General features: G+C 31.6%; 1 protein-coding gene across 1 annotated transcript; it reads right to left on the reverse strand.

The window, feature by feature from the left end:
* Window positions 1-419: 419 nt before the first annotated feature.
* Window positions 420-16423, reverse strand: LOC140438233 (uncharacterized). Its single transcript, XM_072527932.1, has 4 exons — window positions 16307-16423; window positions 16201-16237; window positions 7154-7238; window positions 420-597 (listed from the first exon to the last, which is right to left on the reverse strand). The coding sequence occupies exons 1-4, from the start codon at window positions 16344-16346 to the stop codon at window positions 436-438; spliced, it is 324 nt and encodes a 107-aa protein (XP_072384033.1). The 5' UTR covers window positions 16347-16423; the 3' UTR covers window positions 420-435.
* Between the last annotated feature and the right edge of the window lie 6914 nt (window positions 16424-23337).

Genomic DNA, 23337 nt, shown 5'->3' on the forward strand with positions numbered 1-23337 from the left:
AAGTAAGTGTAATTTATTTCTTTTACCTATTTTAAACAGATAACAGATAACAGAGAAGATATAGCATCGCAGCATTTGTACTTTTCTTCCTAGTGGTGCCTTTTCGAACCAATTAGGTATAATATCTAACAAGACAACACTGACAACTTTTGTTTTCAACACTTCCACAAAATTTATTTTAAATTATTATAACCAGAGATGTATCGGTCAGAGTGCCCTTCTCAAATAAATTCTGGGAAAATGTTGAAAACAAAAGTTTTTAGTGTCTTATTGTTAGATAAAATGAATTTCCATCAAGTAACGGTCGAATCCATCACAAATATATGTTTTTCATATTTTGATAACTTGACAAATAGAAAAGAAAATAAATATATTCGACAATGACGAGTGTCAGCGAATAGGTATAATCAAACAGTCAATTAATTACTTAAACATTTATAAACAAAATTGTAAAGCAGTACAAACTAAAAGTGGGGTTGATTTGGAAATGGCGTCGTATATAACATCAACTACACTCACTAGATGATCTTCACAAAATTTCTTTAAAGAACCACTAAGCAGCTCGCATAGCTTTTCTGCTTCTTTTTCTACAGTTTCCTAAAAAAAGAATATAAATATTTATTGTTGACATAATTTTATACTAATAAAATTACTATGTATTTAAAAAAATAACCTTAGATAGACTTTCTTTACAAAGAATTATTAAATGAATATAGCTTATGTGCGGAACACTCAGTAGTGGAGATTTGTGTTACATCTTAGGTATAATTTTAATAATTTTATATATCATGAATTAATTCCAAGGGTGGTCCTTAAGTAATTGTACAAAAATAAACAGTAGATTCTACACTTTAAAATATTACGATTTAAGTCCAATTGCTTTAATAAAATGTTGAGATTAAGAAAGCTACAGGGTGTTAAAGTGCGAAATTAAAATTTTATTTTTCGCTATAACCTTCATGTTTGTAATTATTTATGTATAAAAATTTACAACTGGGTAGGTACTTTTAAATATGAGAAATTTAATTTTGATACACACTTTGATGTAACTGATAGAGGTCGCCACTTATGCCACATATGTGGTATAAATTTGCAATTAAATTTTTTTGCTCTTTAAGCTACCCATAGTTCGGATAAAAAATATTAAAGATACATTATTTTAACAAAAAAAAGTATTTATTTCTTCCCGTATTTGTTTGCGAATGTTTATGGGATTCTTATAGACACGTTGTTTTAATGCGCCCCGTACACCAAAATCAAGCCGATTAAATTTGGGGATACGTAGTGGCTATAATGTACAATGGATGATATATCGATGACATTACTTATTTATATGTTTACGTAACAGCTTACGAGTTACTATAATTACATCTCGAACAAATGGACTACCTATTATGATTTACTAACGAACTAATATTATGCTGAACTAAATTGCCTGTGTGTTTTCTATATTTATAACAATATCGGTTATTAGGACAACGATGATGTTTTTGTAAAAATGCTGAGTCTTTCAGGTTAGATTTGTAGCAAAAGTATTATGAAACAGGACACATACGTGTTATTCAATACCTGTTCTCTAGTTTCTATTTGTCTTAATAAAAATGGGTAAACAATTTACCTAATAAACACTAAGTATTCTTTTCGGGTTTTTTAAGAATTAAATAATTATATTAATATCTCACCGCATTGCCAAGGAATATGACTACCACGACCAATCCAACGTTCGGAAAAGTTGTATTTAAGTATGTTCTAACTGGCTTCTCTCTATAATGTGGTTATGTACCATCTTGCATAAACCATATATTTTGGATTTTAAGCATTTTACAATCAAGAAAAAGTAATAAAACGCCATTATAGAAACTTAAGAAGCGATAGCAAAGGGAAATTGTAAACATGATGACAGCCAACGTCTGAATACGAACACGGCATCTAAAGAAGAAGATGAAATATATTTTCTTCAATAAGACATTTAGCACATATAACAAAGCATTTTGTGATGTTACATTATCATCTTTGAGTTGTTTTAATAAGAATAAACTATGACTTATGCTTATCTACAGGTATTCAGTGCTTTACCGCACAAATATCAAACTAAGAATTATTGTGCAGCTGACTTATAAAATGCATTTATCTCGAAAACGGTTGAATTTTTAGGTTACCAACAAGAATAACTTTTCTTTGTAAAAATAATGTATCTTTAACATTTTTTAACGCAAATAAAGCCAACTTAAAGAGCAAAAAATCAAGCGCAAATTTATGCCAGAGCGCAAATTTATGCCACCCATGTAGCATATGTGGCGCCCTCTAGTTACATTAAAGTAAGTCTAAAATTTTAATTTATCCTACTCAAAAGCATCCAACTGTAAATTTTTGTCCAAAAATATTTACAAACGTAAAAGTTATAGCGAAAAATAAAATTTTAAATTTTTACTTTAACACCCTGTATCTTTCTTAGTATCAACATTTTATTAATTGAAAAGTTGCCAGTGGTCTAGTCGTCAGTAGTCATGACCTCTAAAAATAATACGACCAAGCTTAATTTCGCTAAGAATGCCAATTTTATAAAAAATTGACACTCCCATTTTGGGCTTGCCCCTTAAAGCTCCCGTCGTAGGGGGGAGGAAAGATTTATCAAAAATCTAAACGCCGCGCAGTAAAAATAAATGTTTTAACCCTTAACTGGTATGGTGATTTAAAATTACACTTAAAGTATGGCGGGGTCAGATTTGACCCTGTGCCTTTTTTTGCATGCAGCAAATAGAAAACAGAAAAATTTTCATTCAGATCGAATATAAATCCTTTTTATTATAAATAATAATGTTTACATATACTTTTTAATAATATCTGGCCTACTTCTGGCTAAACTTATAAAAATTAACATGGCTTTTCTTATCTGTAAAAAAAAATAGAGAAAAAATTAAAAATAATTTTAAACGGAATTGTTTAAATCATTGTTTTAAACCTAGGGAAAAATACTTAAAAACATGAAAAAACATAATAAACAAAAATTCTGACAACTACATTTTGCGCAGTATTTTATTGTTCGGAGCAATTTGTACACATGTTGGACGTTTTGCAATGGTCTTTGCAAATATGCCTGCTACACTCGTCACATACAATTGGATGTTTGTTGTCACTGTAAGGGCATAAGAAGCATCTGGCACGCTTAGGTTGTCGACGTTGAGGGTTATCTATGCTTCGTGGGGCCTCATCTGGGATATTGCTGATTCGCCTTATGGTTACCTTCAATTCCCGAGGAATGTTTTTCATTTGACTTCTTCGAACTAAGTGTTCGTTGATCATTTCTCTCCCTAAATCAATAAGGAAACGGTTACGAACCATCTCATTATTTGGATTAGCAGCATTATAAATTATGCCTGCATTTGCGGCGGAGATGTCCATCATTCGGTACCACAAAGTTAGAGGCCAACGCCGAGTACGTCTTCCTACTTTGTAATTGGCACAAATTTGGTCCAGTACATCAACGCCAACTTTCGTTAGGTTATAAAAGGAGATGATGTCTGGTAATTTCTTTGCTCCTTCTTCGACCATGTTATTATGGTGCATTGTAGACATCATGCAAACTGAGCGATTTCTTTTTGGAACGTATGACGCAATTGTTATATCCTTAGTAAATCCAAAAAGCGAGGAAAGTGGTTCACGTTGCTTACTAGCTAGGAACTCTTTAGGTAACTCCCTTTTATTCCGTCTAATAGTACCTACGTATGTCAAGTTTTGGCGTTGCAATTCTTCAACCAGCTCTAGTGACGTGAACCAATTGTCCCCTGTAATATTACGGTTCGAATTTGCTATTGGTTCAATCAAAGTTAGCACAGTTTGGGTTGGAATAGATAGCTTCTTTGGATTTGCCCTATTTTCATCTTTGCCCGTATATACAAAAGCATTGATCAAATAATGTGTACGAGCGTCATACAAACACAATATTTTTAGTCCGTATTTCACAGGCTTGCTTTTTATAAACATACGGAACCTACACTTTCCCCGAAATCCAACCAACATTTCGTCCACGGTTACGTATTCCCCACAAGAATAGTTTATCTTACAGTTTCCAATAAATCTGTAAAACAAATTTGAAATTGCAGCAAGTTTATCTCCGTCTTCAATACGTTGTCGTCTAGTGGCTGGATTGTCAAATCTTAAGGCTGTTAGCAGGAAACTGAATCTCTTTAGAGTCATTGTTGCACGAAAAATGTCACGACCTGTTCCATCTGTTGCAAAAAGCGAATTTATGTCCTCGTGACTCGACTTGAACACTCCAGCTAGATAGAGAAGACCGAGAAATGCTCGCATTTCTACTTCATCGACATGATTAATAAACTGACATGACAAGGCCTGATCGCCATAGGTTGCCTGCAGTTCAGTTATTTTCTCATTCGTTCTTGCGATAACTTCATTTATAATGTATCCATCGAGAAAAAAACTGAGCGCCTGCAAGGGTGTAGTTGGCTTATTGGTCCGACATGGTCCCGAAAGGCCAGGAATATGCGACACTATGTTGGTGACGCGAGTACGGCTAGACGCAGGTGGCGTTTTCGCCCACTTTTTTCTATTTTTTCCGTAGAAATAGCCACTTTCATCCCCAACAATTTCACTTTCAACAGATAAGCTAACTTCTTCGACAGAGTGCCTATCACTGCCATCAACAGCTTCATCTTCACTCTCACTATCAGCATTGTAGTCACTATCCGTATCGTGATCACTAACAATCGTCTCTGCATCGGAAAGGTCGTTGTCGGTATCCCATAAAGTTTCAGCAATATGTTCAATTTCCTTTTGTGTCAAAGGCGCCCTTTTGTCACGCACGTTCGACATATTATACTTCGATCACAACTCTAAATTGAAAGAACAAACAAAATTGTATTTTTTTCTGGAAAAATAACAGTATTGTGCTTCTTACCCGAAAACGAGAAATTATCCTTTAACGGTATGGCAGGGTCAAATCTGACCCAATTCACAATATTCACGTGGAGCCACTAATTGCTTGCGGGCGACTGATAGCGGAACTGAAGCAGTTGCACGCCTTGAAAGAATACCTCAAATGGTATGTTGCCATATCGCCTAGTTTTTCCGAAAATTACAAAAGAATTTCCAATAGGGTCAAATTTGACCCTGCCATACCAGTTAAGGGTTAAGAAAAAATGAAGCTGAAACAATTTTAAATAAAAATAGTAATTAGCGTTTTTTGTGTAGAATGAACTGTTCTCTTAGAAACAACTTTAAATGTCAGTTCGATAGCTGATTAGAAAATCCTGCGAACCAAAAATTAAATGGGTTTTAAGGTTGAAGATTTTTAGTGACCGTTTTTAGTTATTTTGTGAAAATCGAGTAAACTGCTCATCGTGTGATACAATACTTTTATTTGAAAAGCCTCTTTACAACAAATATAAGAGCTGAATTCGATTTTTCTTTGGATGAGTGTTTTTTTTCTGTTTATAATAGTAAAATATTGAGCAGCAGAGTTTTCAAATATTGGTTAAACAAACGAGCTGATAAGTATAACCATACCAGTAGGCGAAAAGGGTGAAAAAAAAAACGACCAAATATACGCAATCAAAGGGGATAACGATCCCAAAACCTATCGCGGTATAAATATCTTAAGTGTTGTTATAAAAATGATGACATTAAATGTATCGCTTGAAGTAAAAAAAACCGAAATATGTAAAGAACAATAGAGCTTTCGACGACACAGGTCAGATCAACGCGAAATTTATTATCTGTCAAATACCTAAAAAAGCAATTCAATTCGACCAAACTGCTTACATGGGCTTCATGTGCATGTAAGACTTGCATAAGTTCTCTAATAAAATCTAGAAATATAGACTCCAAGACTCAATTAGTCATCAAAAAATATATAACACTAATAACAGTACATTTAATAGAATGGAAAACTTGTTTTGCTACGGCAAAACGGAGTTTATTTTTTTCTTAAGTTGTAAGTCTCTCAGTATAAGTTGATCTTTATTCTTTCATACGTCTTCAATTAACCTGATAATTTATGCAAAGTATCTTTTTATTGGAGTCGTTTCAATCTTTATATATGCATGTAATATTGTATATAATAGTATTTTTCCTCTAAGACCTTCATGTGTACCTTAATATTATTCTTTGATTTATTATATCGACATTTCAAATATTTATCTTTTATTATTATTGTTACTCCTTTCTGAGAGAATTCTTCTTATGTTATTTTATGATAAACTATACATAAACAATATATTTCCCGATGTATCCTTTTATTCCATTTCTCATGAGTCTATGTTGGAGCAAAAATATTCGTATTTAATTTTTGGATTTATTTTATTTGCTCCAATTTTAGTTTTTTACAGCTCCCTGGTGAGACTACAAGCCCATGGTAGAATTTGAATGGGTCATTTGATCCAGAATGAAGTACATAATAAACATTACTACAATACGTAATTACAACTTTAAAAACTCTATTGTCATTTGTTATCGGTACAGATGTGTCATCGGTAAGATAAATTTACCACTCAAGGGGCGTGAGGGTGGGGGTACATAAGTGTACGCAATTAATAACTTACGTAGTTAATACAAAAATAAACAGAGATCTAATGCCGTTCAATAATATTGGTACCAGGAGCAGGGAAATGTTTTTGTTTCTGGAAAACTTTTTACCCATTTTCGGCAATTGAACACAGTACGGTATTTATACACAAAGTTTCGGATTATTATATAGATTAATTTTTTGTAGAAACGGGAATGAGAAATCTAAAGCGAAACCCTTAAATTCAATCCTTTTACTTATAGTACCAATACTAAGAATTGACGGCATAGTATCTAAAGTTGTTATCACATATTGTAGTATTTATTTATATGCAATTCATGTTGGGACGAATGACCCCCTAAAAATGTCCCATCGGCTTAAAGTCTAGGCCATTTACTTTCTTTTGTAGATATAGATTTTATAGGAGATAATGTCTCCTATAAAATCTATATCTTTTTTTATTAAACCTTCCCTATCATACTCATTATCTGCCATGAATTTTATTAGTCATCTGAAAATTTAAATCATTTAACATTCTTTAAAATTGTTTGTCTAAAGATGTTATATAACCAAACTGTAGACTATAATAATTCTATAGGAAATAGATTAGTAAATAGTAACAATATTCACCTTTGGAACTTCTTTCTCAACCAACTCTTCAATTATTTTTGCAAACGCTACACAAGCTTCGCATGCTATTGGAATTTCTACTGATCTAAAATAAACACATAATATATCGTATTAAATTTTAAATTAAACATTTGTGTAAAAAGTATATATTGTAATAAATATTATTAACATTTTGTAAGTGATGCAGTTAAGAGGTAATTACAGATTTTAATAAGGCGAAAAGTATTATTGTCTTTATATGATATTATTCAGCTATTTTGATTTATCTGTTTCGTAAACAGGAAGTTACTTCAAAAATGAATTAAAGAAAAAGTAATGACATAAATTGTATATCATTATCTTAACAAAAAAAAAAAATAACTAGAGTCAACGATAAAAAATTCACAAAAAATAAAATCAAAATAGAGAAATAGCTAAAAATGATAATGGTTTAATAAGAATTAGCCATCATGGATAAAAAAGTTTTCATCAGAAACCACTTAAAAATTATTTTAAAAAAAATGCGTGTCCTGGAATTAAGATGATAAACCCATACCCCAAAAATAATGTGTAAAGTTTTACCTATTTAATGTATAACATTAAATAACTATAATACTGTGCTATTGATAATAGTATTATACAAATGAACTGGGCAATGAGGAAACTAAGTTCCCCTAACAAGTTCAAGACCTGACGATTCCAAAGAGGAGTTGAAAGTTTCATGCTTACAAACCCGGAAAATCAATAAGTATACGATGAGGTCCATATGTATGGAATAAATTTATTTTTAGCGTTATTATCTACTATGAGAAAAGACCTGAAACAGATTGATTTTTATTCTTAAATTGACAATTTACACTATGAAAATATTATTTCCCTACAGCACTCCCTTTGAATTATAAGCACCCCCTTGAAAATTTTAAATAACAAAGGGGGTCGTACGGTACCTTGCTAGAAAAACATTTTAGTCCTCTGTTCAGCAGTATAAAGTTTTTTAAGTTTGTGCAATCATAACTAAGAAAATTAATTTTTACAATTAAATTAAATATTCAACTTGACCACGATTATTCATTTCTTAACAATAACCGAGGCGATTTTGGAATTCTCGTACCTTTTGTATGACCTCGGGGGTTATTTTGTTAATTTCTTCTGTTATCCTAACTTTTAAATCAGCAATATTGCCTGGTCTATTATAATATACTTTTTAAAATAATCAGGAATTTCCGTATCTGTTCTGCTAAATATTAGGGGAAAAAATTTAAAGATAATAAAATAGGCTGCTGTTATTTAGGTATTTAAAGTTACTAAAAGACGTCAGTAGAATATTTGTGCGTGTATTAAATTTAATTATGGCTTATTAGTTCAAGATTCAAAAAATAGACATTTTGATTGGTTGTGGTAATGCAACAAGAACCTAAAAGAAGGTTTGTAAAATGTTTATTAATAAATACTCTTGTCAACAAGTTTCACTGTCTACAGTTAGCAAAATTAAAAAAAAGTTTCGTTATACTGGACATGTAAAAAATATTGAAAAACCAGGTAAAAATGTTAAACTAACTGATGAAAAAATCAGAGATACCTCTAGAGATTGAAGAAAATCCGCATAAGACAACTCGAGAACCTGACGCTGTCAATAATGTAAGTAAATCATATATTTTAAGAGTTTTGTATAAAGAAAAATAACCCCTTTACAAAGTTCAGTTGGTTCAGGAGTTGAATGAAGATGATCCTGATGGAAGGCAAGAATTCTGTGAAATGATGATGGACATAATGAACGCAGATTTGCAGTTCATAAACAAAATAGTTTTTTCAGCGATCTTTCATTTAAACGAAACGGTTAACAAACAGGACGGCAGATATTGGAGCAGAGAAAATTCTTACTGGGGGTGTGAGACTCACACGCAATATCATAAAAAAGTTAACGTTTGTACTGGTATCATTAACAATAAAATTATTGGTCCCTATTTTTTTGAGGGCACAGTTGGTGGTGAGGGTTATCTAGAATGTTTGATTAACTTTTTAGTGCCTACAAGATTTTTTCCTGATCTTAATTATTCAAATGAGATAGATCAATCCATTTAGAAATATAGTTAGAAATTATTTAAACGAGGTTTTTCCCAATAGGTGGATTGGAAGACGTGAAACGATCGAATGGCCGGCTGGATCCCTCGATTTGACTCCTCTCGATTACTTCTTATGGGGTTATTTAAAATCTAAAGTATATTTTGATAGACCAAACAGTATTGTTGATTTAAAAGTTGGGATAACGGAAGAAATTAACAAAATAATCCCCGAGGTCGTACAAAATGTTGTACGAGAATTTCAAAATCGCCTTAATTATTGCCAAGAAGTGAATGGCGGTCATGTTGAACATTTAATTTTTTTGTAAAGAACATTGACAATACATTCAAAATGTTATGTGAAATTATTATCTTTATTCAACTTAAAGTTTTGTAATAAAGACATTATCAAAATTTTACGTCTTAAAAATCAATTTTCTCAGTTATGATTGCACCAAACCTAAAAAAACGTTATATTGCTGAACAGAGGACTAAAATCCCTTTCTAAGAATGTGCAATACGACCCCCTTTGTTATTTGAAATTTTTCAGAGGGCGCTTATAATTCAAGGGGGATGCTGAAGGGATATATTATTTTTATACTGAATATATCAACATCCGAATCTAATCAACATACGAATTGAAGAAGCAACTACTTAGAAGGGGAAATTTGAATAAAAAAAAATTGACTCTTAATAAGGTTATTATGAACTCAAGTGTAGTCATAAAAATGTAAATAATAAAGACGGCTATTAACTAAAAAATATTATCTTAGGAAACAAGAAAGAAATGTTGCTGAATAAATACGATTATTAGTTACTAATTAATAATAGAAATGCGATTTATTCTAATACATGAATTTATTAGATTTCTATAAAGAAATTAATTCATTGAGCACAAATAAAATGTGGATCATTCTGATTCTATATAGACCACTAATCAAATTTGAGAATTTGACATAGTACAACTTAGAGCAAATATAGAGGGCAGTGAAAGTTTGTTCAACAAATATGTGTAGAATCAGGGATATAATATTATCAAATTATCTCAAAAGGTCACAAAAATTATGTTGTTAATACTTTAAAATCTGAAATCTTTAAAAATAAAAAAAAGAAAAAAAACTGTACAAAAAGGAAAAAGACAATGTATATAACGCCGATCTTCAAAATTATAATGTCGCCAAAGAAGGGAGGGAAATAAGCTTGGTTTTTGATCTATGCTTATCATATGACGTTAGTAGAAAACATTAGTAGGAAATAAGATAAATAATTGAACACCTGAAAAAACAGGTTGACTACAATTTTAGTGAAGTTGTGCCTATCTTTAAAGCTTAAAACAGTAAAAGTAACACCAAACCAGTCCATTTTCTTACATTTTTCAACCACGAATATTTGCAACTTTCCAGTCCGCTCTTGTCTTATATTTTTCGTTTGATAATTAATTTAAAAAGCGTTGCTCTACTGCTTCTTATAATACTGGCAGAATATAAAGATTTTTATTATTTGTGTTGGAAATTTCTCAATATTTTGTATCCCTTTCTTTATTTATTATTTGAAGAACGTCCGTATTACATGCATAATTTATCATTAATTCATCTTAAGCTATATTTTAAAGGCTTCTAATAAATTTAAAGTATTTATTTTAAGTGTCCAGATTTTACATTTATATAAAATCCCTAGGTGAACATAGCACTGAATAGAGCATCAATTGATGATAAGTAGTTATAAATTTGATGCCTCCACCCTGAAACTCTTGAGAAACACTCAAGAGTTTCTTCAAAATTTAGAAAAATGCGTCAATTTGTATTGGGAGGTGGACGAATTTTTATGCAATATTCATACCCTTAAATGTAACCCCCTACTGCCCCGCATCAACAGGCAGTTTTTTTTAAATAGCAATTGTGGTCCGGTGGCACATCATTTAAAAGGTCACACGACACTTTATTTTTCTTTAATTTACGTAATGACTTTAAAGGTAATTTTGGATTAAACTAAATTATTGGTTAAATATCAGAAATAACAAGTAATAACACAAAATTTCACCAAAATAACTAATTAGATATTCTTTGTGACCTCCAATACAATAATTTAATCAACCTGCAAATCGATATGAACACGCCACTGTGTTGAAGATATTTTTATTCTTTTTGCAAAAATATCACTTTTTCATATAATTTTTTTTAAGATAGTGAATACTAATTATCTTCTTTAGTATTTACAAGGTTGCCTTTGATTTGAGATTTGTCATCGACTGATTAATCAGAGATATTATTGTAAAGGCTTACAAAAATGGGATATTATAGTGAAGAGAGAATAAAGTTAGTTAAGCTATACTGTGAAAATAATCAGTGTGCTAAGGCTACGGAAAGGATCTCTATTATGCACCACCCAGAAAAAAACGTAAGTCATCCAATACGTTAAAAATTTAACGGATAAGTTTGAAGCTACAGGTGACGTTAATAACACAAAGCACGGAAGTACACCGTCAAGTGCGAAATGAAGCAAATGAAGTGGCGGTATTGGGTCATTTACAAATGGATAATCGACAGTCTATCAGACAACTATCTCGTGCATCTGGTGTATCAGTATCTAGTGTTTATCGAATTAAAAATCCAATAAATTTTACCCTTATAAAATACGATTACTTCATCAATTAAACAAAGATGATCCTGATCGTCAGCTTTAATTGTGTGAAGAATTTTGTGAAATCATAAATAACAAATAAAATCCATTATACAATACCTGTTTTTCCAACAAGTGTACATTCAAGGGTAAAATAAATAGACCTAATTGTCGTTATTGAAATAACCGTAATCCTCATTTATTCATGGAGACACCAACACAAACACCTCAGAAAATTAATTGTATGAGTTGGCAAGTTAGTGAATCACGTTATTGAACCGTTTTTTTTTTTTAAAGAAATCTCAACGAAACAACTTATTTAAATTTGTTAAAAGACGTTATTGATCGGCTCATCACTGACACATTGGAATCTGATAATAATATTTTAGAGGATGAACTGACTTTCCAACAGAACGGAGCACCCCACATTATGATACATGCGTAAGACAATTTTTGAATCAACCTTTTCCAGGGCATTGGATTGGCAGGGGTCCAATGGAGTGGCCGACCAGATCACCGGATCTTTCACCTTTAAATTTTTTTTGTGGGGATACATAAAATTAAAAATATACGCTACTTCGGCTGCAGATCTTGCAGAGTTGCGACAAAGAATTGTGACAGGATGCCGATTAGTGACACTGAAGGTATTTGCAAATGTTCGAAGAGGCTTTGAAAATATACTGTATTATCGTATGGATGTCACAAAAAGATATTTCGAACAATTAATTATTTAATTTGATGAAATTTCATGCTTTTTGTTATTACTGTATTCAAATAATAAATTAGTCAAATCCCAAATTATCTTCAAATTTATTCCGAAAGTTAAACAAAATAGAGTGTCGTGTAGAGAAAAAAATACCCTTCAAATATTCAATACAAATTGACGTGTTTTTTTTTTATTTACAAAAAACTCTTAGTTTCTGAGCTTCTGGGGGATCCACTTTTCGTTGGAATACACTGTATAATATTATATAATAAATTTCTTAGTTTTTAAATGCTAATCTTGTCTGTTCTACTCAAGATCTAACATTTAAATTAGAATATACACACAACGCAAAAGTCTAAGGATATTTTAAATAATTTGACAATACCAATGACAGAAATTTCATAACCATATAAATTTGCTTGTACTGTAATTGTTGATACAGACACTCACTTCTTATCAAAAAAAAATTGTAAAACTGATAGCAATACGTGTTTTAGAATGTTTAAGGGACAAAAAAATCGACATTTTTATGTTTTGTTTATTTTTAATTTTAGTCACTTTATACCATTCTTGCTTAATAGGTGAGTTAAAGATATTGTCTTTTTACCATGCAACGACAACATTTAACGTTGGACGAGATAAATAGAGCCGTGAGCCTTCTTCAAGCTGGTATGCGACAAACTCAAGTTGCTGATCAGCTGGGTGTCTCTCAAAGCGCCGTAAGTCGTTTGTGGCGTCGGTTTAGAGACACTGAGAGTCCAGCCAAGCAACATCCAGGACGTGGTCGCTCTACAACTGTCGCTCAAGACCGATATTTAATTTTAAATGCCAAAAGGCAGCCAACAATCACAGCAACCAAGCTGGTTAATGAATTACAGCTTGCACATTATGTAACAATTAGCAGTAGTACTGTGAGGAATCGTCTCCATGAAGCCAATCTTCGTAGTCGGCGACCACTAAGATGTCTTCCTCTATCTAGAGACAATCGCGCTGCAAGATTAACCTGGTGTTCAAGAGTTTCAGAATTGGACTGACAATGACTGGGCCACAGTTTTGTTTAGTGACGAGTCTAGATATGGATTTCATCCAGATTCTCGTCGAACAAGAGTTTGGAGACGACCTGGAAATAGAGAACGATTACGAAATCTTCAAGAAGTGTATGCATACAGAGGAGGTACATTAATGGTATGGGGCGGAATCATGATTGACGGAAGAACTGACCTCATTTTCCCACGTGGCTTTCTTACAAGTCAGCAATATTTGGACACTATTCTTGAACCTGTTGTGCGCCCGTTTGCTGCTGCTGTTGGAGAACATTTTTACTTCATGCATGATAACGCTTGACCACATGTTGCGCATATTGTAAAAAACTGGTTGGATAACGAGGGTATTGATGTATTGCCGTGGCCAGCACAATCACCGGACTTGAATCCCATTGAGCATATATGAGACATGCTCCAACGAAGAATTACTCCACATATGGGCAAAATCTACAATGAGTTTCAATTAAAAGAGCTTCTGAGAGAGCAATAGTCACAACTACCTCAAGCAGACATTAACAATGTGATTCGGAACATGAACAGTGAATGTAGATCTGTGATAAACCAACGTGGTGGCCATACTTTATTTTCAGTTTATATTTCGTATTTTTGACATTTTATGGTGGTATGTGAAACATGGGTGATTTGCAATATATTTTTCTTGCTCCAATTTTCTGTATTTTTTTGCAATTTATGGTTTTTGACATATTAAACAACAATTTAAACTACAAATTTTGTATTACTTTCTTTTAATTGATTACAGCTAAACAAAATACGTCTATTTATAAAAATATCCCTAGGCTTTTGCGTTGTGTGTAAATTTGAAGTTGACGAGAATGCCAGTTATTTAATAGTTTGACAATTTCTACCAATTACCATTATATTGTTATATCTAGTAATGGATGATTTATAGTACAACTAAGCATTATCGTCTAGTGTTAATATCAAAAGCAAGGAAAACTGAACTAGGACCAAACGTATTCCGACCCCTATCTCTTTAAGATGCTATGTGTAAATTATATAAGTACACGGTGAAGAACAGACTACAACAGTACTTAGAATCTAGAAAAAAAAATATATCCAAAAATAAGTATGAATTCCGAGAAGGACGTTCAACAATCCAAGATGTTCTGATGATAGATCACGTTAGATGATAGATTATCAACAATACACAATTAAAAAGTTACTTAATAAATTAAAGATGTACGCCCCAGTACAATCGGTTTATGACAGAAGAAATAACTGTGAAATAAAGCAAAGGGTATGTGGCTTGGGCACAGTCCACGCCAAGCTAATAATCGCCTAACAGAAGTAATCGCTAAGTTGTAAAAGAGTAGTAAAGAAGTATAATAGGACGGCCCAAAAAGGACTAGTTCGAGACGCTGATGTGACAAAGAATAATATTTACGACCAAAGATTAAAATAAAAAAAAAATTAATAATTAAAATTAATTAATAATATATTAGTTAATACAGTATAGCCCAAAATAAACAATACTGAACTTGTAATTATTTTATTAAAATTCAGGATTTTCATACTATAATGCAAGAATTCTGGAATATTCTACTTCTTCTTCTTCAGTGCCTTATCCGGTCAGGATGTTGGCGATCATCAAGGCTATCATGGTTTTGTTGACTGCTCTGCGAAACAGCTCCGCTGAGGTCATCCCAAACCATTGTCGGAGATTTTTCAACCACGAGATACGACGGCGTCCCGGTCCTCTTCTGCCAAATACTTTACCCTGCATAACAAGTTGAAGAATTCGATATTTTTCTTCGTTCCGCATCACGTAGCCGAGGTACTAAAGCTTACGTTGTTTAATTAAATTAAGCACTTCTTTTTCTTTTGTCATGCGCTGTAGGACCTCAACGTTGGTGACATGGTCCACATAAGATATTTTTAGTATCCTTCTGTATATCCACATCTCGAAGGCTTCGATTCGTTTTTCAGTGGCTTGCGTCAGTGTCCAATATTCTACTCCACTGTGATAATCCCTGGGATGTAATTGTTGAAGTACCCGAATCACATACGAAAATGCACCCAGCTCCTTCAGTATTCTTTGCAAGGAAGTTCGTTTTAAGCCAAAATGTAACGCTGTTCTTGTTTGGCTGTCTTTCGGATTTTCCAAGATTCACTTAAAAACACGTTCATGGTTATCGTTGTTATTACTGTCCTGGGATGCCCTAAATTTCCTTTTCGTTGACATAATACATTACCCGTGTTTCTAATCTTTTTAACAACCTTCAAAATTACAGCATTACTTGGAGAACGTTTATTAAATCATTGTGTGATTACATACGTATTGCAGACTTGCACTATTACGTCGGCCGATTCCGTATGAGCGAAAATAATGCTCCACAAGAAACACTTTCTCCTCTGTACTTAACACCATTTTTAACAATTAGGCCTTAATAATTAATTGTTTAAGGATTACTTGACAGGTCTATACTAGTTAATTTGAATATGACTGCGCACACAAAGAGACATCTATGTTTCAGTTTTAATACTGTTTATTTTGGGCAATACTGTATTATATTAATAAAGTTAACATTACAAATTGGTAGACATGGAAAATGACCAAACAAAATATTTTTTATATTTTAATTATAAACATTTTTAACATACTTTATAAATTTTACTTACTTGTCATCTTCAGGAATATAAGTTGGCTGAACCAATCCTACGAAAAATAAAAGTAAATATTGAGTATATTTTTAATATTAAGGAATATATATTCAGATATACATACCAACTAGGGCGAATAAAGTTACAAAAATTACGAATTTCATCTTTTAAACTGATAAAAAAAATAATACTGATTAAAATATAATATTTTTTTTGCTTATATACATTGACAAAGATTATGTGAAGTGTGTATTGTATTTACTAAAAAAAAAAACAATCACTTAACCTTAATGTTTGATAAAGCTTTTTATAAAAATATTTATTAAGAAGGAATTCAGACAAATTTATTAAATTATTTTTGATATCATTTACATTTAACGATATTATTTATATATCAACGGATTAAACATGTAATTCTTATCAGTATTTATTCTTTCTATTAATCAACGACGTAACTACAATGCGCTTTAATTCAAGTGGCGTACTAAGATAAGTATATAAAATTTGTTTATAATCTATCAATGTTTTTATATATTTATAATAAACTAGATCACCTAACGAAGTTCGTACCGCCTTATAGTCCAGTAGTCAGAGTTGACCCCTAAAAATCATACGAACCAACTGCATTTTGCGAAGAATATTAATTTTGAGACCCTAAATAAGATGCAAAAAAATTTACCACTTTTACCCCGGGCTTCCTCCTACAAAAAAAAATCAAGTACTTGAGAAAGGCAATCAGCCGAAACAGCTGTAGTGATAAGAATTTAAAATAAATTTTGTGGAAGTTTGAAAACAAAGTTTTCAGTGTTTTATTGTTGCATGAAATGAATTTCCATCAAGTAACGGTCGAATCCATCAATTACTTATTTAACAATTTGTTTTTATTTTACAACACGAAGTTTGCAGCAATGATACTTCTTCATATTCTCTAAGGGTTATGAGCCCATTTGGACCATTTTGTAATATATTTTAGTTTGTTTTACCATTATCATTAGTCAACATCAATGCAACACAAGAATATATGTTTCCAGCTTTAACAGGGCTATAATGTAAAACCCTGCGCTTGTGCAAATAATTCTTTAGGACAATCCTGCATTCACCCCTGTGTCTACCTCTTCTCTAGATTCTAACTCCAATAGATTTTAAATCATCCTCTAAATTGTCTTGGGTCTTCTTCTGGTTTATTGTCCAATCAGCCCTCTTCTGTTAAAAACCTTTCCGACTGTTGCACCTACCTCTTGCCCGATGAAATGCTCTATCCATGTAAGGTATGCTACCTTAATGAATTTTATGTCAGGTTTCACAAAGGTTCTATACAAACCAAAGTTGTAATGCCTGTGCTACAAACCTTGTTGTTTGTAGTAGTATATTTTAGGTTTGTTTTAGATTTTGAAATTGTATTCTTTACTTGTATGTTTTAATTTTCCAAGGGTTTTAACAAATTTTGGACTAATTTGTAATATATTTTAAATTTGTTTGTTTTGAACTTTTTGCAATTAATTGTAACATACAGGTTTTATTTTTTTAAACATTCTTATTTAACAATTTTATAACACAAAGTTTATATATATATATATATATATATATATATATATATATATATTCATATAATTATAAAGTAAACTGAGAATAAACACTTTTATTTAAATATTTTATAACATAACATTTGCAACGATAACACTTCTTTATATTCTCTAAGGGTTTTCAAAACATTTGAGCCAGGTTGTAATATATTTTTATTTTGTTAGTGTTGTGTCATTTTTGTAATTAATTGTAACATACATGATTTATGTTTTTGTGTTTAACAATATATAAACAGTTTTAATTTAATGTTATAATACAGTTTGCAGCAATATAATATCTTCGTATTATCTAAACATTTTAGAACATTTTGAGCCACTTGGTAATATGTTTTAGATTGTTTGTTTTAAGCTATTTGTAATTAATTGAAATATTAATATTTATATCACTAAACTATACTAGATTATAAAACTCTATCATATATATTATAAAATGATGAAATATCACTAAATTGTAAAGTTATATTACTAAACTATATTTGATTATAAAACTATATCACTATTTATCATTGTGAAATAAATAGTTTATGAAAATATTAATAAATTAATAAAGTTTTTGTTTCACTACACAAAGTTTGCAGCAATAACACTTCTTATTCTCTGTGCTTCCAATACCCAACTATTTGTTTTGATTTGCCTCCTTTCGAATCATTTCTATGAGAACTACAGGCTGTACTTCATCTTTTTCACCATTTTGGCACCAAGTGTTACACTATCCCTGCAGTTATTTCTGTTAATACTTTACTAAATGTAATTTGTTCCATTGAAAATAACAGGTTGTTATCAGTACATTTTTGGTAACTTCCATTTCCTACAAAATTAAGTAGGGAGAGAACCTTTAATTCTCTTGCAATTTAGTTACCCCTCTGCCTTTCAGGATCTACAGGTCGCAAAGTATCTACAACCTACCTAGCAAAGTTTTTGACCACCTAAAATACTTTATGAAAAGCTAGAGCTGGTTATCTATTTCAAATGGGTTACTGGTGTCCCGTAACTGACGTTGCTCTACATTTACATAATTTCTTTCTGCCACATCATTTAATTCATTGAGTAATAACAAATTTACAAAATCCATTTTTTCAAAAACAAACAAGAAGCCAAAAGTTATGTTAATTTGAATTATCTGACAGATCTTCAGGATATGACAGAACCGAAAATAACGTTCTATGTAATTTTCTGCTGTGGCTTGGTCATTTTACGCATAGCAACGCAGGACATGATACATCATACCGTTTTTACACATTATGTTTTGAGAACTGTAATCTGATGTACGTTTTTTGAATTTTACACTAGTATGTAATTATTTACGTAAATAATACATCATAGCCCCCAATGACTAAAAAAATTTTACACGTTTTAGTTTGCTTGTTATGTGAAAGTTTTGTCTTCAAGTTTTGGTCAACACTTATTATCCAGTAAACACAATTTTAACATCAACACTGGTTCATCTATCTTACATGACATTAGTAGAAAGAAAAACTATATGGAGTTGGATTTATTGGAAGATTTGGAAATTACAAGGGAAACAAATGAAAACTCTTACTGTCTTAATACTCAAATTAATTTAAATTGTACTAAATTTAAACCTATTTTTAAAAACTTTATTACAGCTTCACCTCGTAGGAGACCCAGCTCGACTGTTTAGACTTCCTGCACTGAGCACATCCATATTAATTTTATAGTTATACCATTGACTGTGGGTTCAACTAAACTACTTGGATTACACCCCATTTATATACTTTGCTTTCAATTTTGATTTTCAATTTTTAGTATTTTAATTACATAGTCAGATCTCTTCCTTTCTACATTACAGATAGTGCTTGGTAGACCATTTTATTGTAGTCAACTACCCACTGTCTAATATATTGTTTAGTCCTCTTCTTGCATTCTTACTTTTCGTCGACTTCAGTTGCTCTCAAACTAACACCTTAATTATTACAGACATGTTTGAGTGTGAGATCTGGATTATTCAATCTACTTAAAAAAAAATATTCTATATAATTTTATATTTCATCAGTGACCTCCTACAGTAGTGACAGTTGGACTTTTGGTCAATACTTAGTTTCATAGAATTGTAAAAGGTGCAGATCACATATCTATGATTGTGACTGCTCATCCAAGTTGTCATTTGTCACATGTCACCCCAACATTTCCGTTAGATCAGGAGCCATTCTGTCTCCGGCTTCCACAAGTAATGTAGCCTTTCTTAAATAATTTTAAAGTGTTTGTTTGTCCATTTGTAGTGTAGTGTAATGTACATTTATATGTTTATGACATCTTGTTCTTGCCGGATAGGCCACAATTGACGAAGTAAGTCTATAAACGTTAATCACATAAAAACCTTTTTTCAACCATAACCTTCGAGTTTTTATCGAAGTTAATCAATTTCTTTGGTTATAAAAAAAAAAACGTTTCTTGGCTTATTTCAGATGCCCCTGAAGATGATCTAGGGATCGAAAGTACTTGGGCAAGATTAAATTAAACTGTGCTCGATATATGCCTTTTATCTGATCAAAGTTCTGTTATGTTAAAGTTTAAATCCAGCGCTTTTTAAGAATATTTCAAATTCGTCACATGTATTGGAAAAACTCAAAACTAAAATTTCATGGTATATGTTTTGAAGGTTAGGCTCTAGTTATCGAAACTTTATAGTGGCCAATCAGTAAAAGGGATGTATTGTATTGATCCAAACCTTTGGCGAACGGCCACTCAGGGTTTATTTGGAGAAATGGGTCGTGGATAAGTGAATGACAAGGGGAATTAATTAGGGCAACCACAAAAAGTAAAGCAAAAATGGTACTTACATAAATCTCCTAAATAAACACAAACACAAGAAGGTTCTTAAAGCTATTTAAAATGGACGCCGCTTTGAAGAATCTTCCTGCTGGATGAAAAAAAGGGTTAATATTTCCTAAAAAGACAAAAAGGGGTTAGAAACTTTTTTTTATCAAAGATAAACAAAATGGTTTAGAAAAATAATTACGCATTTATTGTTGTCTCACCACAAACAGTTACAAATTCAGATAATAACAATAAAATACAAAATATCAAAAACGGACTTAGTATGTCCCATCCGTTTACAAACTCTAGAAGTTGGAGATACTATAAAACTTACAATTGTTAATGGGCGACAATTTGTAGCAGAAATAAAGTATTACAAATAAAAAAAAATATCTTTTATTTTTTTTTAAGTGAAATTATGCATAGTGGTTACCTTTTTTAAAAAACAAAAACAAAATCTCAAATATGATTAGATATTTACCAAATGTCAAAAATAGTGCGAACTGTCATATATGTCAATACGAAATCTTAAAACAGAAAACAAATAATATGACAGCAAGCTAGGCCACATCCTAACAAATATAATTTTAATTATTACAATTTCTTAAACTATTTGAAAATGTTGAGGTTTCTTTTTCTTTCAAAAATCAACAAAAAAAAGTTACCTGGATTTCACTAAAATTTCTTTGCTTTAAATTTCTGAGGTTAGAACCGGACTTCACTTTAGATTTACTGCCACTCAAAAAACTGCATCTATAGTTTAGAACGACGACCAGGGACAAACAAAGTTAAGACTAAAAGTTGGCACTGGACACAAACTTCGAAAATCTGCTTCTTTAACCCTGCAGCAGACGCGCCCGGACTGTAAGTCCGGCCCTTATGTTATGCACCCATAACTTTTATTACTTTTATTATTTGATTTAGATTTCTAATGCGTTACCTTCAATTTGATGATCTAAATACTCGTGATCAGCGCAAACATCTAGACAAATTAGCGCCTATCAGAGACATTTTTGACCAGTTAATTCATAGCTGCAAAACAAATTATGTTCATTCTGAGTATGTCACGGTGGACAAGAAATTAGAAGGATTTAGAGGTCGATGTACATTTTGACAGTACATACCGTCTAAACCAAATAAGTATGGTATCAAAATTGTTGCACTATGTGATGCCAAAATGTTCTACATGAGTAATATGGAAGTTTACGTAGGCACTCAACCGGATGGTAAATACAAAACGGATAATACTGCCAAATCTATTGAAAAACGTTTGTGTGAACGGATATATAGATCCAACCAGAATGTAACAACTGAAAACTGGATTACCAGTTTACCTCTTGCTATTATTCTCAAGTCACATAAGCTGCCTTTTTTAGGGACGATACGCAAAAATTAATCGGAATTACCCACAGAGTTCATACAAGGTAAGAGACCAGTTGGATCTAGTATGTTTGCGTTTAGACATTGGTATCTTTTATACCGAAAAAAAATAAGAATGTTTTGCTCATATTTTTTTTACACGATGATGATGATATAAATTCAGTTAGCAATAAGCCAGAAATTATAGAGTCGTATAATTCAACAAAGTGCGGAGTGGACGTTGTGGACCAGTATTGTGCTCAATATAATGTTGCCAGAAATACAAGAAGATGGCCACTCGTGATATTTTATAGTATGTTGAATGTTTCAGGGATACATAGCCTTATAATATATTCTGCAAATAATCTAGATTTGAACATTAAACGTAAAAATTTTCTTTTATAACTTGTCCAGTCATTAGTATATGACCAACAGAAAGTACGTGCGAATTTGCCAAATCTTTCGAAAACTCTAAAAGTGAGACTACAAGAATTTTGCGGTACAGAAAAAGAAGCTGTTCCGGTACAACCGACAGCTAACAAAAGGGGACGTTGCAGTATTTGTGATTCTAAGAAAAATCGACAAACAAAATATTTTTGTATTTTCTGCAAAAAGTATCTGTTCTTAAAACATGCCAGTATCATTTGTGATAATTTTTCCCAAAAAATGTTGGTTATACGAAATGTTTCTACATATACGTGTTTGCATTATTTTTGTATTATTTTTGTAAATCACATGTATATGTTTATGTTTTTTTTATAACTTTAGTAATATAAAACGGTTTTACATTTAGCGGAGTAGTTTTTTATTATCGGACTCTCAGTTTGGGCGCGTCTACTTAAGTTATCAAATTAGACGCGTCTACTGCAGAGTTAAATAACTGGAACCATGTGGGTATTTTTGAAATTTGTTTAAAACGCGACAAACCTCTTAGATACAAAGTCTTGGGCGAGAGACGACATAAAACAAAAACAGTGATTCCTCGTTTAAAACTGACACATTACATTGAGTATAATTCACATTTTAATAACCAATTTGCCAGTTCACTTAAACTACACACGCAGCCGTGTGCTCTCAATGACCAATCTTTTAAACCTCCCTTAAACCTTATATAGGTATGCGTTATTAATATAACTCTATATTAATTATATATATATAAATTGTCGGTAGTCGATCTTAAGAACGAAATCCAGATTGTTCATTAATCAATTGGTTATTATTTTCTTCCCGACAACACAATAAACGTTTATTTATAATTTTTCTAAAAGCTTACACATTACACAAGTTAGAGACACTGGACGATAAGAATCTGATTTATTTTGTGGCTTATTAGATTTTAAGATGGGAATAGTTATAGCTGTTTTATATAAATTGGGAAATTCATGTTTCGTTTATATACGAATATATATTTTTAATAATACTTCTACTGCTTCAT

The sequence above is a fragment of the Diabrotica undecimpunctata genome, chromosome 4, assembly GCF_040954645.1.
Source record: "Diabrotica undecimpunctata isolate CICGRU chromosome 4, icDiaUnde3, whole genome shotgun sequence".
NCBI lineage: Eukaryota > Metazoa > Arthropoda > Insecta > Coleoptera > Chrysomelidae > Diabrotica > Diabrotica undecimpunctata.

Coding starts and splice junctions, on each gene's coding strand:
- LOC140438233 (XM_072527932.1), bottom strand. CDS start 16,346: ATGAAATTCGTAATTTTTGTAACTTTATTCGCCCTAGTTG. Junction 16,238..16,306: donor AACTTTATTCGCCCTAGTTG/GTATGTATATCT, acceptor TATTTTTCGTAG/GATTGGTTCAGCCAACTTAT. Junction 598..7,153: donor TTGAGAAAGAAGTTCCAAAG/GTGAATATTGTT, acceptor TTCTTTTTTTAG/GAAACTGTAGAAAAAGAAGC.